The sequence below is a fragment of the Chaetodon trifascialis genome, chromosome 10 (assembly GCF_039877785.1).
Source record: "Chaetodon trifascialis isolate fChaTrf1 chromosome 10, fChaTrf1.hap1, whole genome shotgun sequence".
In the NCBI taxonomy this organism is placed as follows: domain Eukaryota; kingdom Metazoa; phylum Chordata; class Actinopteri; order Chaetodontiformes; family Chaetodontidae; genus Chaetodon; species Chaetodon trifascialis.
Window position 1 is genome coordinate 8,082,399 of NC_092065.1, and position 17,768 is coordinate 8,100,166.

Sequence of the window (17,768 nt, forward strand, 5' to 3'; positions counted from 1 at the left end):
TAACTGCCAGATGGTGGCTTTTCAGTCATTTTGCCAACATCGTTTTTTTTAGTTTTTTTTTTTTCCCTGGTTCCAGCAAATCTGGAATGCACTTAAATTTTATTTCTAAAATGTTTAAACAGTTAATCAATAATCACAGTTGTTACCAATGAATGGTAGTGTAGTGGTGTTGATTGGCACTGTGTGCTCTGGCTGCTCTGTGGTTTCTTTACTGAAGGGTTTATTACGGCCCTGAACCTGCTGCCTCTCTTGTTTTATAATGTCAATGTGACGTCTGTTTTGATTTACAAAGAGATGATTTAACAACTTTGTTCTGAGCCGCTGCTGTGGACACCTGCAAAATCCTGGAGCCATCGCTCCCATCTGGCTGATGTTGTGTCCCAATCTCTAGTCTCAAGAAGGAATTCAGATTATAGATATTTAAAAAGAAAAGTGCAGCATCATTTTTCTGTGTTGATCAGAAATATTTATTATCACGACATCAACTGGTCTTTTCCAGGCATTTCAAGATCGATTAGCAATTTTCACGGTATGCTTATCTGTTATGAAAGTGTAGACCATTAAAAATGTTAAGTTATGCTAATGAAAATTGCCAACTCCACAAAACGACAAAGTGCAACTCGGCTGTATGCAAAATATACACATTTCCCTTCTTTCGAATCTGAATATTTTTGCATTTTGCAAAAGTCTATACACACTCATACTCACACACACACTGTTGACTGTTGGCTTAATTTTCCTCTCTATTCTTGCCTTCTGTAAATGAATGAATATAAAGTTTACTGTCCAGCATCAAACAGCTTCTTCCTGCCTTCCATACCAGACATGGCCTCCACGTTCTTACGCCAGTCAGTCACCTCCTCTTTCTGTTCATAAGAAAAAAATAATTCTTAGTAATACTGTACTTTCACAAAATAACCAAAAAATAAGATGAGAAATACCACGGCATCGAGCCATAATTCAAACCCACCCTGAGATTAAAACCAAGGAGTCAACCTAGCCTGACATAATCTTGAAAAAATAATTTATTAAAAATAGATAATTTGCAATCTGCTGTTATAGTTTCCACTCTTACCTTCTCCTCCTCCTTCTTCACAGTCTTCAGGTTGGCCTTGAAGTCCACAGACTCTTTGACCTTTGCGCCCAGCAGAGCTCCCAGCATGGCGTCAGCAGAAATCTTCACCCTCTTGAGAGCAGGTCGCTTCATTTTACCCTTCAGCTCAAAGATCTTCAGAGACAGATTTTCAATCTGCAGGAAACAATCAAACATGTAAGTGAAAAGTATGTAGTTATGCTCAGCCAGTTGAAGCAAATTCTAATAGATCACAGTGAAAATAAATATACAAATTAATTAAAACTTCAGCAAGGAAGTTATTAAAACTTAAATAAAAATACATGTAACCAAAGATAAATTTATGACCATTAAAAAACACATCCATAAAGTAAAAACAGATTTAATTCCACAGATCAAGTTAACATGAATAAACATTGACCTCCTTGTTATTTTTTGCCACTTTGGCTTCAATGTCGTAGCGATCTTCATCGACCACATCAATCTTATGGTGCAGTTCTTTGCAGAGAGCCTGCAGACGGAAAGAGAATCATATTATTTTAATTGAACAGAGTAATGAGAAGCCAGTCATTACATCGATGAGCGCTGAGTGTTTTATAGCTACTACATTGATTGTTACACTAGTTTTCTATTTTGTTATGAACCTGTTATATATTTAATATGTAAATGTATTATTTTTCCAATAGTAAATGTTATTAATTATTTGAAGGTTGCTCTAAATAATAGTGCCAGCTAAAGGCCCAAAATATAAAGCATAGATGATCAGGCACCTGTCCTCTAATGTGCCGACAGCATATGAACATGCTGTATGCATGGCATCTATATACTACTGAGGGATGCCTGCGTGTGGAGCATTTGAACCATGTTGTTCCGTTGTAGTACGACGGGCTGCTCATGCAGTGACCTGCACATACCTGAAGGTCCTGCATGGACAAACCAGACAGCTGAAGAGGAGGGAGTCTCTCACTCAGAGTAGCTTCTCTCTCCTGCTTCTTTTCCTCTTTCTCCTTCTCAAGCATCACAGTGGCTACTTTCAGCAGCTTGGTCTAAATTGAATGAAAACTGAGGGTGATTAACTTTGTGGCACAGTTCACGTCTTATTGTGTGAACTTGTGAATGGTACAATTTAATTTGGCAAAGGAGACAATACCTTGAGAGCCAGTCTGCGAGATGCAGAGATCTTAGACTTTCTCTGTAAAAAAAAAAAAAAAGCAGTCGACAAAATGTTTATGCAGCAGCAGTTATACCAAATACATAAGAATTCTCAATGAAGTTTGTTTTTAGATAACATACACTAATTATATGAATAACTTACCGGTCTGTGGTGGACATTATGATGTGGAAAAGGATAAGAAATAAGAGTTAGTAAAGATCCAAAGAATGACTCTGATTTTACAAATACTGATTTACATAATAAAAACCAATCATAACTTACGCCTCAGACATGGTTTGCTTTTGTCTGTAAAAACAAAAGAATTTGTACCAAAGTCAGAAAAATGCATTATTCAGTAACAGTATTATTTGCACACATGCAGAATTATAAACATTGTCAGCTTTTATAAATGAAAGATTTGATTATTTTGTGATTGCTGAAGCAGTATTTCTTCTGCCTCCGTACACACTGTTTATCCACCTCATGTTTACTGAGCTAAGTCAGAAGAGTTATCCAGACCTTGGTATGGTAGCATGCCAGCTTTAAGCATTTAAATTAGCAACACTTCACACTTGAGTGCTGCAGATAGTTTGAATGATACTCCTTTTTTAATCCCAGTTGGAGTCCGTCCATTTTCAAGGCAGCCAGATCAGAATTGAAATTAGAGTTTTCGCCAACATAAATAAAAAAATAAATATATGGAGCACGAGGGAATCTTCTTTGTGATAAAAATTGGTTCCAGTAGCGTTTAATAAAATGTAAAAAAAAAAAAAAATGCTAAGTTTGCTGCTACATTGCCATTTAAATTACTTGATGAGTGAAGTGTGTGATGAGTTTAAACATGAAATGAGTAAGCTACATGTACCTTCACATTAAATGCACAGATTTTATCAGTCTTGTCTTATCTAGTATTTAACTGTATTAAATCTCACATTTACAGTAAATTTGCATGCAGTTTTTCCACCTGCCCAATCAGACTGGCTTGTCTTTAAAATGTTCCATTTAAATGGAAACTAAAATCTAACTCTCTTACATATTCTTAAGCCACATTATCATTATCAGAAAAATTAACATACCTTTTTTTAAAATCTCTGCAGAAAACCTGTTGAGGTGAGCAGCGACTGTCTTTAAATGACAGGAAGAAAACTCAAGTCAAATTTAATGGCTCCTATTGCCTTCTGTGAGTGGCCAACTAAAATAGCCATCACCCAACACCAGGTTCATCACTATACTCCCACTGCTCAACACTAAGAGAGCAGGATGTTAGGACAGCCTTGAGCCCAGTGATTAACATCTCTCTTGTCTAATTGAATAAAATGAGTTCAATTTGATAAAAAATAAATTTATTTGCAAGTCCGAACAAAACAAAGAAACCAAGCAGAAGCGTCTTAATGGTTGTTTAATGGGCATCATATGTATTACAGATAGTGAGACAGCGCCATCACCTGTATGATACAGATACTCCACTTTAACAGACAAACTTGTGAAGCTTATCAGCCTTTTCTTGAACACTCTAACACTATGCAAAGGGCACTGTACACCATACAATTTATATTATTACATTCATGGCATACAATGGTATTTTTACAAGTTTACATTGGAGCTAGATTAAAACTATTTTAATACAGTATTATCTAAAAAGTGCATTTTTATCTTCTACAAGTGCCTATGGTTGACATTATTCTTTACAAAATCAGTTTTATTTAATCCTGCAGTGGAAACCATCTTGAATTTGATGCTGGAATAAAGATGAAGAGAGGCATTTAATAGTGAAAAGTTGAACATCACAAACTTACAGTTTACTTTAGGAAACATATGTTGCTAACATAGCCTTGTTGCAGACAAGCACCTTTTTATTGTCCTGCATTAAACAGCTTCTTCCTGCCCTCCATTCCAGACATGGCCTCCACGTTCTTACGCCAGTCGGTCACTTCTTCCCGCTGCAAAATAGAGATAGATTACAACCTGTTTTCTAACTCTGTTTCTTATATTGTGGATGGTTTCCTTTCAGTCATCAGCTTTACCTTTTCATCCTCCTTCTTCACTGTCTTAAGGTTGGCCTTGAAATCAGCCTTCATGAGTTTGGAGGTGTCAGTGCATGCACCCAGCATATCGTCTGTAGTTTTCTTCACCCTCTTCAAGCTGGGCCTCTTTACACCCTTCAGCTCAATGATCTTCTGGCTCAGTGTCTGGATCTGCAACAAACAACACAGTTTAAGAAAGAAAACAAAAACAATAACAACACAGCTAACATAGGCCAGAAACTGTTCACAGTCATTCAGTTTTATTGTACCTCTTTCTCATTTTTGGCTACTTTCATCTCCATATCATAACGTGCTTCATCTACAACATCAATCTTTCGATGTAGGTCTTTGCAGAGGTCCTGTGAAGACAGAGAAAACTGTCACAATGATGTGAAATAACAAGGACTGAATGGGCGTGATTTGCTGCGTCTGTACCTGGAGCTCCTGGACTGACAGACCTGACAGCTTCAGTGGAGGGAAGCTTTCATTCACAACTCTTTCCTTCTCATGTTTCTTCTGTTCACTTTCAGCCACCAGCATAGAAGCTGCCTTCTTCAGGAGTTTGGACTGTAAGATAGTAAGGTGTTAATAAGCCGGGATAAAAGCTAAAGCATGTGGCATGCTGTTAGAGACTGTTCTCATATGGCTAAAGGTCTATGAGACCTACCTTCAAATGCAGCCGGCGTGTTGCTGAATATTTTGGCTTTCTCTGTGAGAAAGTTAGGAATACTTTATTCATCAAAGACCATAATTTAAAATGTCTTTTCAAATATAAAACGCATTATTATGAATCAATATCGATGATTAAGTCATGCTGGTGAGAGAAATAATTTTGACTCACCGGTCTTCATCAAGAAAAGAAAATTAGACACAATATATATATTTGTTATTATTTTATAGACAAATAGTCCACAGAATGGTATATAACGGAATGGTATATATTTAGAGGCTAATACTCACCCCTCAGACATGTCTGCAGCTTACAGTACCTTTGGACCAAAAACAAATTTTTACTGCATTGCGTGTATTTTAACACATAATGTACAGTACTAGTTTTACTACACCTAGTATAGATAATTATAATGAATATAATTTGTCAAAGTCTCAAGAGTATTTACAGTTAATACAGTTTATACAGTTAATATTTTTGATTAATCCAACTAGTTAACAGTTTGATAGATTTATTTAGCCTAATTGTCGTCAGGAGCAGATAATCCTTCCTATTGTTACAGAGTGGCTTGTGCATGGCTATATTTGGCCACATTGCCCTCATGCCTCGCTATGTCCAGCCAGCAGCTGTGGCCTTGATGATCTCGGAGAAAGCCAAGTAGCAGAAAAGCTTGGCAGACAGGAGAGGAACAACACCAAACCTGTGAAGACTCTGAGAGTAATTAAAAAAGAACTGTTCACAATCTTAAGACTGTAGGATCCGCAGCACTGCTCGTTTTCTATTTTACTAGGTTGTGAGTTGCATATATTTATCATTCAAGCATAAAGTTTCAGATTATGGCTAAAGTAAAAGGAGATGTAAATCAACACTATCTCTTTTATCGCATTTCCCTTCCCTGTGTTTTTCTCTCTTTCTCTTTTTGACCTTCTGTGTTTAGTTTTAGTTCTACAATGACATTACTTCCTATTTTCAATTAATTTATACATGGCAATATATATTAATAGTTAGATGCAGGAGTCAGAGAAGGATGAACGTATGTCATAGCTCCCGACACAACGGAGTAATATATCCCATTTAGATTAAGCCAGCCTGACAGGGTGCGAAAGTCAAGGTAAATAAGCAAAGTAGCAGACAAATTTAGGAAGCCTTGCCCCTCCACCCAGGAGGTTGCCAGTTCATACAAGCGAGCCATCATCACTTATCACACCAGCTTTTCGGCCACAACGATGGGTCAAGCGTGCTGTTACCAGCCGCCAATACTTTGGCATGCAGTTTAAGCCTCAGGTTACATATCTTCACTTAGAGGATCAAGAGATCATCAAGAAGTTTGAGGTGTCGTAGAAGTCAAGCCACGGGAACCACGTTTGAAAAGTTGCTTTAAGACCTTGACAAAAGTAGCAACATAGCAGGGATTCCCTCACATAAATACCAGCTGTGTCAGGGGCATGCTGATATGCAGTCTTCACTACCTCCTACATTAAAGCCGGACTTCACTTGACCCAGGCGAATATATTGCTGTCGAGAGAAGTACTCAGACACCCTGGCTGCTGTTACAGCAGAAGAAGAGGTCTCTTAATCCTCTCATTGTCGGGTTAAAGAGCCGCCCATCTATAATAAATCTGATTGACTTTTATTTTCTTGTATTAAATAGCATAGATTGATTATTTTTCCTACCTTGTAGATGAGAGCAAATCAGCAAGGGCCACAACAGTGGAGAGTGAAGAAAAGAAAAAGCACTTTATGGTTAATAGTGAAAGATTTATGCTTCCGAACTCTCATGTGAATGGCTCACTAAAATAGAACCTCTGTCCACCTGACAATTCCTGCATCACAATGCAGCCCTCTTTGAGTTGCCCTCTACCCGTGACCTATTTATTTCATGTGATTGTGTTTCATAAGAGCACACTTCACATGTCCCTCACCAAACTGACAGCTGAGTTATCCTCTCTGCAGATATCAGGTGCCCTGAGTGTTAGCTTTTTAAATTTGTCATGGGGTGTACTGGCAAAGGCTGACACCCGAGAGCAGTTGTTTTAAAGGTGCCTTTTAAAGTCAGGTTTAAAAAGTCGGTAGTTTATTAAGTTGAACTTGAAGTTTAAAGTCTTTTGATAAAACACGGTTTTCTCTGTGACCAGGAGCCCACAGCCATGTTTATCAAATGAGGTTTTAGCACAGTGGTGCTCTGAGCTAAATGCTAAAATTAGCTAACATGCTGTTAAGAAGGTGTAATGTTTACCATGTTCACTATCCTAGTTTGCTTTGCTAGCATGCTAACATTTGCTAACTAGCACCAAACACAGAGTACAGATGAGGCTGATGGGAATGGCCTTAGATTTGTAGGTCAAAAACAAAAGGACTGGACTATTATAACAAGATTAGCCTATCTGATTAACTCTGCCATATTTTCAGAAATGTCATTAATACGCAGTGTCCCTATCAAATATAATAATAAACTAAACTAAATGATAGTGCTCCAATGGGGGGGGGGGGGCTTAATGCCATCCAGTAATGAAAATCTTTGAAAGCTATTTTTACTCCACTAAATTTGCATTTATAGCATTTATAACGATTTTATGCATTTGTCAACAATTTCAACTTTCCCTATGAAGCATCTGTAACTAGTGAATAAACAGTACAAATGGCAGCTTGATAAAGCTTGGTGGTATGAATGCCGTGTATATGCTTACACACATGAACAAGTGCTTACAGTGTGTTATAAAGTATTAGTTTATACATGCTGTTTATACACAAGTACAAAACATTCCTGGGTGGTTTTTAACTTTATTCAGTACAGGCAATCTAAAACTCCTTCCTGATGGCTTTAGAAGACTGTTTTTGATTGCCTCTGTCTAAAGTAAATACTTAATTTTATGCTTGATTAATTAACATCAATACAAAATAAGTTTAATAATTCTGATTTAACCAGATATCTAATTGCTATTTGCAGTCCCTGGACAGGTTGAAAAAGAAAAAAAAAAGTTACACACTGAAGCAAGCATTTATCAACATTATATACCAGCTATGGATTCTTACAGGAGGAGTTTTAAAGCCGTTAAAATTAACACAGGTAATACAGAAATACCCAGAAAAAAGTCCTTATAACTGATTGCAACTACATTATCGTGTGTTACAAACCAAATATTTCTTAGTTGTTTAGCTACTGCTTATAAGTGCTAAATTTTCCAAATCCTAGCTGCACTGAATAAAAGAGTATTTTTAGATTTGGATCAAAGTCACCATGGCTTCTGAAGCATAATATGCCATGACAACACTCTTCACAGAGAGGAGAGATTAAATACAGCCTCTACAGTCTATTCTGGTCATATTTCAGCGGCACATGACTGTCTGTCTGTCTGTCTGTCTGTCTGTCTTAGTGTTATGTAAAGTGATAGGGTTGAGCTCATTGTCCAGTAGGAGACACAGTTACACTCAGACAAAGCGACAGGAATTAACACATAACCACAGTCACATTTTATCCAATAGAAAATAATCTCTTGTCACCAAGGAGGGAATAGTTGAAGGTTTAGTGGTCATAATCCTGGTCTTCATATGTTGATCCTGTGCTGAGATGTCCTGTCATCTGTGTATTAAAGTGTGTTGCCTGGGGGGTCATGTGAGGACAGGCTGGATGTTAAAACGTGGTGTAAGAAGTGTCTGGTGGCCTCTCGAGGTTAAAGACACTGATTTTGGAATCGCAATATGCCAGGTTCAAGTGCAGCAGGGGACATTTGTTGCGTGTCTCTCTCTCGCTTCATTTCCTGTCAACTTTCTACTGTTTGCTTTCTAAGAAAGCCAAAAATGCCCCCCACCCCCATCAAAAAGAAAAAAAGTAGTGTAAGCATATGAATACATTGTGTATTAACTCTCTGTATAATGTGACAAATGTCTTGAACTGCACTTAAAGGTGTTTCTAACCACCAAAATGCAATTTAAACTATTGTAAGAGGAAATTTGCTGTTTGTAAATTTAGTCACTGCTGCCCCCTAGTGACTGTTGAATGCTTTGACACATTGGTTTGCAGTGTTGGCGTCAATCCACAGCAGGGAAAACTAACTCACATTTACTATATGATTCTGTAGAAAATTTCAGATTCAGTGAGCAACATTTCTCATGAAATGTTGTGCATGAGAATGGAAACTACCAACCACATTTGATGCTTGAGCATGTTTCCTGTGTACTCAGATCGCAGCGCCTGATAAACATGACCCAATTCAAACTGGTTCAGATCTCAGTGCGCCACCTCTTCACTTGTTCAGGCAAACTACTCAACCATCTTTCCAGCTTATTTGACTACTGGTCTTGTTTGCATTGTAGTTTTTAAAGCTTTTCTACCTGCAGTGTGGAACATTACCAGAATGATCCATGTTTCTTTTTTCTGTTTTTGCCTGACTGCTGGACTCACGGTGTCATTTTCTCTTAGGACTCTGGACAAGCGTCTGAACTGCAATCAACAGGTGAGAATTTGATCTATCGTTGATGATAAACATGTAAGCAGTCTTAGAAAAGTAAACTGCGGGAACTGAAAAATCTGAGAATCATGAAATCACTCTTATTTTGTGTCGTTTTTCCAGGGTCTTGACAACTGTAAAATTAGTAAGTATCTAAGTTGTCAAATCGTTAATAAAGTTCAATCAGTGTGAGATTTGGTGTTAGAATCATTTCTGCGGGAAAATCTAATTTTGATTTGACATGATTGATTTGATTTGACAGCCATCTGCCCTCACGCACAATTTGAATATATCCCCAATATTATAATATACACACCATTTCCTAAATGCCAGAAAACTGCTCAGACAATCACACGGCCGTACAAAGACGACTTGCTCCTACTGGCCCAGAATGGGATTCTGAGCGTGTAGGAGTCTGGATGGACAAACATGGGCCTGTTTCTGTTGTGAATGTGGCGTGGAAAATAAAGGCAGATGGTAGGTAATGCTAGAGCAGTATTATTTATTTTAGATCACATTTTAAAATGCATCACAATTTAAAACAGGGATTCATATAGATGGACACTCGCTTTCTATTCACAGCAAGTATATTACAACTTCGTGGATCAGAGATAAATATTCGGGATGAAAGTACAAATCAAAGTATGTGTGTGCAGTTTTCTTACCAAATCAGAGAGCAGCTGAATCCAAAAAATGAGAAGGTAAGATTGTAACTTATTTATTGAACAGTTTCTATTACTGTGGCATACAATATGGACGTTACAGAAGAGACACCTGCAATTTGTTTTTCTTTAGAAATGGACGTTTTCCTTGGATGGAGTTGTGGTTGAGCCTGGCCACACTTATATGGTGTCAGTTTTTAATTTGCCAGAACCGGAGATTGGAGACTACAGGGTCAGAAAGCAAATTACCATCCCAGGTGAGTTACCTCTAGATCCTTGAAGTCTGCACATTTACTATGCTAGACATGTATTATAGTTATATACATTATGAATAAGGGCTGCACGGTGGTAGTGCGCGTGCCTCACAGCAACAAGGTTGCCGGTTTGACTCCCGGGTTGGGCCTTTCTGTGTGAAGTTTGCATGTTCTTCCCGTGCATGCATGGGTTCTCTCCGGGCACTCCGGCTTCCTCCCACAGACCAAAAACATGCTCATTAGCTTAATTGGTGACTGTAAAATTGCCCATAGGTGTGGGTGTGTGTGTGAATGGTTGTGTGTTTGTGCCCTGTGATCGACTGGCGACCAGTCCACGGTGTACCCCGCCTCTCGCCCGTCGACGGCTAGGATAGGCTCCAGCACCCCCGCAACCCCGAAAGGGATACGCGGTGTAGAAAATGGATGGATGGATGGACATTATGAATAAGTTCGCTGTACAAGCATGGACATAAATTACATATATTGATTCTTGTTTTTGGCTGCACGGTGGCGCAGCAGGTAGTGCGCATGCCTCACAGCAACAAGGTTGCCGGTTCGACTCCCGGGTTGGGCCTTTCTGTGTGAAGTTTGCATGTTTTTCCCGTGCATGGGTTCTCTCCAGGCACTCCAGCTTCCTCCCACAGACCAAAAACATGTTAATTGGTGACTTTAACATGGTGTGAGGTGTGAGTATGAGTGTTAATGGTTATGTGTTTATGCCCTGCGATCGACTGGCGACCGGTCCAGGGTGTACCCCGCCTCTCACCCGTTGACAGCTGGGATAGGCTCCAGCACCCCCCGCAACCCCGAAAGGGATATGTGGTATAGATCAGTTTAATAAAGTGTATTGTGACAATTGCTCTGTTACCAAAATACACTTGTCTTTCACATTTATTTCATGATGCATTTTTGCACCTGAAGAGCCTCTTTATGTGTCTTGTCAGGGTGCAGACATTCATTCATATGGGATAATTACCACAATTCCCTTTGATACTACAAACTTTAAAATGTTCTAATCAGCTTTCTGTAATCTATGACCAGGATGTGAAGACACGATAATCCAGGAGGTCCAAGTGTGTCTGCAAAATGGTAAATTTCACATTCTTTACATCTCATGAGTTTTCATGGAATCTAGGACCATCTAGGCATTGTATTCTTCATGTTTTGTTATTCAGGTAGTCTATGGGATCCTAACATGACTGCTAATGTGTCTGTGGATAAGGAATATAGAGAGTTATCCATTGTTGTGGGGTTCAAGGCAGCACAGTATTCAGAGAGGTACCAAGTATCCATCCAGGGTCATGGTTTCTATGACTCACAGAATGTCTCTAAGGTAATTATCCCAAAGCATCATATGTTTACTGTTCATTTGGCATGAATACTGTAATGCTGTAGCACACAATTCTTACAAAATTCACACTTTGTCATTTCCTTAAACAAATAGGCAAACAGAACATGGCTGAATGTGACGTTTGAGTTTGGTTTGTGGCAGCTCTCCCAGTGTGAGATGGTGTTAATGGTAAGTTCACTTTTGATTTAATGACCCATCCCGAACAGTTGTTAAATACGTTACTCGTAGATATATAACATCACCTTATTCTGCTTGTTCTGAAGATACAGCCGTTTTTCATTGGATGTAAGAACGACTGTCACCGCCCCAAGAAAATTCTTAAATACTGTGTGTGTAAGTACAATTTTGTCATGTAAACTGTATATGGCTGATTTCAATGTCCATGTGGTGCAGAGCATAAATCAGTGGTGTCCATCCTTTTTGGCCCCTTTAAAGGTGAGATATTATGAAGCTTTTTCAATATGTTACACAGGTCTATGATTTCCATAAAACATGTTTCTGAAGCTGTTTGCTGGAAATAGCTTTCAGGAAAAGATTCTTGCCTCCCTCTATTTGCCTCTGTTTCAGTCCCTTTCAGAATGTGCTGTTTCTGGTGTCTGTAGCTTTAAATGCAAATGAGCTGCTGCTGTCCCACCCATGTTACCATGGTAACGGGGAGAGAGTAGGCTCACGTTGCACTGAGCATATGAAAGTAGCGGATATGGCTGCAGTAAATAGACCGAGTTCGTCAGTAGTTGAACGTATGTGTTCGAACCTGAATCGGATCCTGAAGGAAGGGAGGCTCCTACAGAACCTCAGAGAATTCAGCAGGACGCTTCTGAAAGGTTAGTCTAAAAACGTCTTTCTATTTTTTTCTCTTCAGTATGAGCACCGCCTGTACAGGAGGCAGCGTGAGAGGCCCGCAGTTCAGACGGTCAATGCTCACGCTAGGAAGCGCCAACCCTAACTTGTAGCATACCAGAATGACGGGGAGAAACTCAGCTAAAAGCCTCTACCAAGCATTTGCACCCAAACGAAACATAATTCATACAGCAATAAATCATATGGGCATGTGACGAAAACACTGAAATAGCTTATGTCCACTTTAGCGCGTCTGCTGATTTCACCACGTCACACAAACCACACAAGCCTGGTATCATATGAAAGTAGAGAGTCCGAAGGTCCTGGTTGTTTCTAGTAGTCACTGGGTTGCTGAGACATTGACCAGTCTAACTGCGCTGTTAGTTTCAGCGCTCCGTCTCATTTACACATGCAGGGGCAGAGCACACAGAGGACACTGGTGAGCATCACTACTGACCATTCTCTTCAGGCTGAGGAAAAGTAGCTAGCTAGAGCACACACATTCAAATGTAAAAAAAAGGGGTGCTGTTATTGGCTGAAAATGCTGGTATGCAACGTTTCTTATTTCTTTAGCTTTATACGTGCATGAATTGTCTTTTTTTTTTTTATTATTTGATTGTATCAGTACACATGTGGAAATTGTGCAACAATGCTTTCAGAGCCTGAGAACATATATGCTGCCAGGAGGTGCCACAGGTCACAGTATCTTTACCTGCACTTACAGTATGATTGCAGTGTATGATTGCAGAAAACATGCCACTGTAGATACTGACCTTATGTTATGCATAACAGGTTACAAGACGGCTGCAGCAGCTGGATGAAAGGCCTCCAGAACCTGTTTGCCTAAATGTGCATACAACACTTACAGGGTTGACTACGGTCCTTTACAGCTATGGGGGACAGAGCAGCGAGTTTCGTCTTAACTAACTTCATTGTTCATACGCCATAATAAACTAAATAAAGTCAGTTATATCTTTTCTTGAACATATAGCCAAGTTTTTTCTTAGCAAATACTGTATATTACACATTTATTCACATGAAACATTTTATAGATATAGAATACATATTTGACATGAATATTTGTACATGGAAATACAGTACAAGTGAAGGAATCACTGAATCCATATTAGAAAAATGTGAATACAGATGTTGACATTATAGAACTTTTTGACCAACATAATGTTAAATTTTCTCAGTTGTTACAGGTATCTAGCCTATATGAGTTTTGTGAGCTGGTGCTGGAGCTTCCTTGGCCAGAAGATTTGTGTAGTCATCCCATCACGTGCATGTCCATCAAATCATCAATATACCCTGTGCAATACACAGACACACAGAAAACATGAATCATTAGTATCATTTATTGGATTATTCAACAACTGTTAATATAGTGACATTTTGCACTTTGAATTCTGTGGTTAAGTGTGTAGTTTTTGGTTTATTTATTGTGTGACATGTACAATATAAATGTTTGTTTCTTGAGTAGTTAACACGAATGTGGCCTCAGTCTTCACTGCACTCTCTCTTCATGAACTTTGGAAAGCTCAATTTGAAAAGAGGATCCCCTGATGATGTGGTGGTTTGTCCTCTAACAGCATTCTCGCTGTAAGGCAGTGCAAAAGTATATTTTTATGATAACAGGCCATACTTAGGAGTAAAACATGACAGCATTGTTACAGTGTCAATTCAAGCACTAAAGGCTGCAACAGCTCAGTGCTACACTTGATCAACAGCAGGTAACTGTAATGATGCACTGGCCTATGTAAAAAGAGAGAAGTGACATCAGCTTTATCTTACGTGTATAGCTATGCCAACAGCTGCATGCAGCGTAAAAAAGGATCACTCATAAATAAAATCCAGAGAAAAAACGCTTGGAGTGTAAATTGTGCTGGGATGTAGCAGTCTCAACCATACACTGGCTTTGCCCTGGGCTTTTCTAACATACACTAGTTTAGAAGATATTTCCAAATGCATTATTTTCACAAATTCCAAAGCTTAGACCCGGTGAAGCCACCGTGTATGTATCGCTTGACCGACCTGGTCGCTGGGTTTGCATATGAAGACCGTGCTGATTGCTAACTAGAAGCTAGCGGTTAGCGTTAGCTTGTGCTATATGGCAAAACGCTACTTTGTTAGTTCGTGTAGAACTGACAAATGAACACAGCTAAACATTTGTAAATGCTGGCATCTCCCTCGGACATGCACTAAATCATTTACAAGACCAGAAACGTGGTGTGATGTGCCAGAAGCTACGGTAGTAGCGAGCTAACGTAGTCTCGAAGCTAGCGGTTAGCCTTACGTCGTTCTCAATGGCAAAACAAGCACGCTACAACACGCAAGAGTTCGCTCTAGTCAAGCAATGTTCACTTCACCTGTTTGTTTGATTTGAAGAAATGTTTGAAAGAGCAAAAATTAGAGAAAATACCAGACAGTAATGGTAATTTATGTTGCAGAATATTATTTTTCCTTTTTTCCTATCCCATTAATCACATTATGGGTCCCTCAGATTGATCTTGAGACACCGCAGGGTTCCTGAGTCTCTTGGGATTCACTGGCATAATATGTGAATTCACTTTTTGTATTTATTGAGATATTAAGCTGATGATAATCATCATGTTTTTTTGTTTAAGATTATCCACCACGAACTTTAATTGTGAAGGCATCTGTGGGGCTGCTCGTCATTGGTAGTTGTCTTGCTTGTTTACTCTGGAGAACATCTCAAAAAGGTTTGCCTGCTTATAAACACACTGTATTGAATAGAAAACACAGCTTGAATTGATGATTCATCAGAGGACTTCACCCTTCTCTCAGATCCTGTGAACTCATCCTCATCTGCTGCCAAGGAACAACCAGAAGCTATTCAAATGCAAGAGAGCAAAAGAGTCCTCATCATCTACTCCCTCGACCACCCTTTATACAAAAACATTGTTCTCCACCTTTGTGCCTTCCTGGCGACCAAGTGTGGCACTGAAGTGGTCCTGGATCTGCTGGACTCTGCAAGACTGGGAGTGTTGGGAACCATCCAGTGGTTGGACTGGCACCGAGAACAAATAGAAAGCTCTTCAGATAAGATATTGATCCTGTGCTCTCCAGGAGTACAAGCCAAATGGAAAGCCATGTGTGGTGACAAACCGGTTTTTCTGAGAGAGGATGCCCTCTCACCTGTAGGCGACATGCTCAGTCCAGCCCTCAGCCTCATGGTCCCCCATTTGATCCGATCCGCATCGTTTCAAAAGTACATAGTAGCTTACTTTGATGATGTTTGTTCTGAAGAAGACGTTCCTTCACCTTTCAACATTACAGTACGATACAAACTGATGAAACAGTTTGAGGAGCTTGTTTTCAGGATCATGGACAGTGAAAAGTACAAACCAGGCAGAATGAATCACATTGAAGGACTATCAGAGGACGAGTACTACCACTGTCTGTCAGGCAGAGCCCTCCAGGATGCCATAGAGGCTTTTCATGCATACCAGCTGGAGCATCCACAGTGGTTTGAAGATGAATTACTGGAAAGCTCACAGTTGGAAGTTGAGGAGACGTCAGCTGAGATCAGTATTGGTGCAAAAACAGTCACAAACATCATTACACATTGTGCACCTGAATCAACCCAAGTCATGACCATGTAAATACACAAGAAAGTGATTTCACTGCAGACAAAACAGGACTTAACATGGCTGGAGAGTTTCAAACGTACAGTTGAGTTCAACCCTCTTATTGTGTAGAACGTGCAGCCAGTTTGATAGAATCGCATTAGTGTTTTGCAGCATCTACAAACGTCCTCTTCACTGTTAGAAATTTTCAAAAGCTGTCCATCAATTTTTCAATTTGATGCAGTTCAAAATTTTATGATCATAGGAGCAACAGAAAGAAATCCAGAGAGAAATCACAGGTGGATACAAACTGCTATTAAACTCATATTGGTCATGAAACACAAGCCAGTAGCTGATCCAGGTCATGGATATCCAAGGAGGGATGAGTTATGAGTAGCTGGACTTGGTTGTAGAAACTTGAAAATGCCACTTTAGCTGATGTTTGGATGAAGATGAAGGCTGAAGAAGACTTGGGTGGATCTATGTTATTCTCTCCGACCAGTTACCAGATTTCACAGTGAATTTTTTCATAAAAGATATAGATCCCGATAACAGTCTTTTCCCTATCGCTCCGTGCATCAGAGTTTACATCTTATAAGACAGAAAAAAAGGAAAGACATTTCATTGAAATGTACATGCACAGAGCACTGTTTGCTTGTTTATTCAAAGTTTAATTTTGAATGTGCCGCATGTCCGAATTGCACCAAATCCAACACTGCATGTCCCACTAACACCGTTAAAAGAACAATTGGGACCTCTTACCAGATATTCTTTTATGAGTTTCTCTCGGTCTTCATTGAGATAAACAGCAAGTGCTTTGAGGTTGCAAGCTCTCCTTTCGGCGATGGTGTTATTCTGCAAACCAGAAGCGGAAATATGACTGAACAACACTTCACTGACATGTAAGTTAGACAGAAACATCCACAAAAACAATTAACTCATCAATGTCCACGGTAGAATTTTATCATTTGTTTTTAAGTACAAGCTGAGTCAGGCACAAATCCATTGAAAAGTATCCAGGTATGAGGCCACATCACAACTTTTTCTAGTGGCGGCTGGTCAATAGAGGGCGCTAGGGCGTGGCCCCTCCAGTGAAATATTGACTCTTTTATATATCTACCAAGATCAACCATGAATCAATCAAACCTAAGAAATACAAAAATAAATAAACAAAAATACATCGCGTTTTTACTTGTGCAACACTGCCAGCAACCATTAAATGCGTCCGACTTTAGGCTAGACTTGCGATTTGCCATTGACCAGGTGAAGGGTCCTCCAGGTGAAGGGTGCCGGTAATACTGGAGTCTATGAGAGCTATCAAACTTTTTTATTGTTTACGAGCAGAGACAGCTTTTCATTGGCGCATGAAAAGTCGCTTCTAGTTCGCACCTCTGTGCGCCCAGACCAATGGCATTGTTTTCCAATTTTTTAATCTTAGTGATTGGACAATTCATCGAATCGATCACATCCATCAGCAAGCATTCCCGCCACAGCTGTAACTACTTCCGGAGAAGAGAAAAGATGGCTAGCGGAGACTGTGAAGGAAGGATGGCGACTGTGGTGAAGGAAAACTCGATTGTTTCTCGACGTGAAACTCAATTTTTTCGTCGCTCGCATGTGTGACAAGAAAAGGGTGAGAAGGATTTGGGACCCCACTGTCTGGATTTTAACATTTCTCAGCAGACTACTCATACACACTGATGC

At 39.5% G+C, this 17,768-nt stretch overlaps 3 protein-coding genes across 3 annotated transcripts; 1 reads left to right on the forward strand and 2 right to left on the reverse strand.

The window, feature by feature from the left end:
• Nucleotides 1–743: 743 nt before the first annotated feature.
• On the reverse strand, nucleotides 744–3,356 carry LOC139337131 (troponin I, slow skeletal muscle-like). Its single transcript, XM_070971566.1, has 7 exons — nucleotides 3,302–3,356; nucleotides 2,504–2,531; nucleotides 2,223–2,264; nucleotides 1,987–2,118; nucleotides 1,494–1,583; nucleotides 1,076–1,249; nucleotides 744–866 (listed from the first exon to the last, which is right to left on the reverse strand). Exons 4-7 carry the CDS (start codon nucleotides 2,089–2,091, stop codon nucleotides 780–782), a joined length of 456 nt encoding a protein of 151 aa, XP_070827667.1. The 5' UTR covers nucleotides 2,092–2,118; nucleotides 2,223–2,264; nucleotides 2,504–2,531; nucleotides 3,302–3,356; the 3' UTR covers nucleotides 744–779.
• Nucleotides 3,357–3,618: 262 nt separating this feature from the next.
• Nucleotides 3,619–4,956, reverse strand: LOC139337132 (troponin I, slow skeletal muscle-like). Its single transcript, XM_070971567.1, has 5 exons — nucleotides 4,917–4,956; nucleotides 4,685–4,816; nucleotides 4,519–4,608; nucleotides 4,250–4,420; nucleotides 3,619–4,165 (listed from the first exon to the last, which is right to left on the reverse strand). Exons 2-5 carry the CDS (start codon nucleotides 4,787–4,789, stop codon nucleotides 4,079–4,081), a joined length of 453 nt encoding a protein of 150 aa, XP_070827668.1. The 5' UTR covers nucleotides 4,790–4,816; nucleotides 4,917–4,956; the 3' UTR covers nucleotides 3,619–4,078.
• Nucleotides 4,957–9,274: 4,318 nt separating this feature from the next.
• Nucleotides 9,275–16,469, forward strand: LOC139337865 (interleukin-17 receptor A). Its single transcript, XM_070972665.1, is given in 12 exon segments — nucleotides 9,275–9,373; nucleotides 9,491–9,512; nucleotides 9,701–9,844; nucleotides 9,950–10,068; nucleotides 10,163–10,286; nucleotides 11,325–11,372; nucleotides 11,459–11,616; nucleotides 11,728–11,802; nucleotides 11,898–11,967; nucleotides 15,102–15,197; nucleotides 15,283–16,086; nucleotides 16,089–16,469. Coding segments are annotated over 12 exon segments (1,845 nt in total). The 3' UTR covers nucleotides 16,175–16,469.
• The last annotated feature ends 1,299 nt before the right edge of the window (nucleotides 16,470–17,768 follow it).

Bases quoted from the DNA above. Each gene is read 5' to 3' on its own strand.
- LOC139337131 (XM_070971566.1), bottom strand. From the start codon at position 2,091: ATGCTTGAGAAGGAGAAAGAGGAAAAGAAGCAGGAGAGAGAAGCTACT. The intron at 1,584-1,986 runs GTATGTGCAGGT...TTCCGTCTGCAG, and splicing joins TGTCCATGCAGGACCTTCAG to GCTCTCTGCAAAGAACTGCA. The intron at 1,250-1,493 runs GTCAATGTTTAT...TGTTTCCTGCAG, and splicing joins TGGCAAAAAATAACAAGGAG to ATTGAAAATCTGTCTCTGAA.
- LOC139337132 (XM_070971567.1), bottom strand. From the start codon at position 4,789: ATGCTGGTGGCTGAAAGTGAACAGAAGAAACATGAGAAGGAAAGAGTT. The intron at 4,421-4,518 runs GTACAATAAAAC...TGTTTGTTGCAG, and splicing joins TAGCCAAAAATGAGAAAGAG to ATCCAGACACTGAGCCAGAA. The intron at 4,166-4,249 runs GTAAAGCTGATG...TCTATTTTGCAG, and splicing joins TGAAGAAGGAGGATGAAAAG to CGGGAAGAAGTGACCGACTG.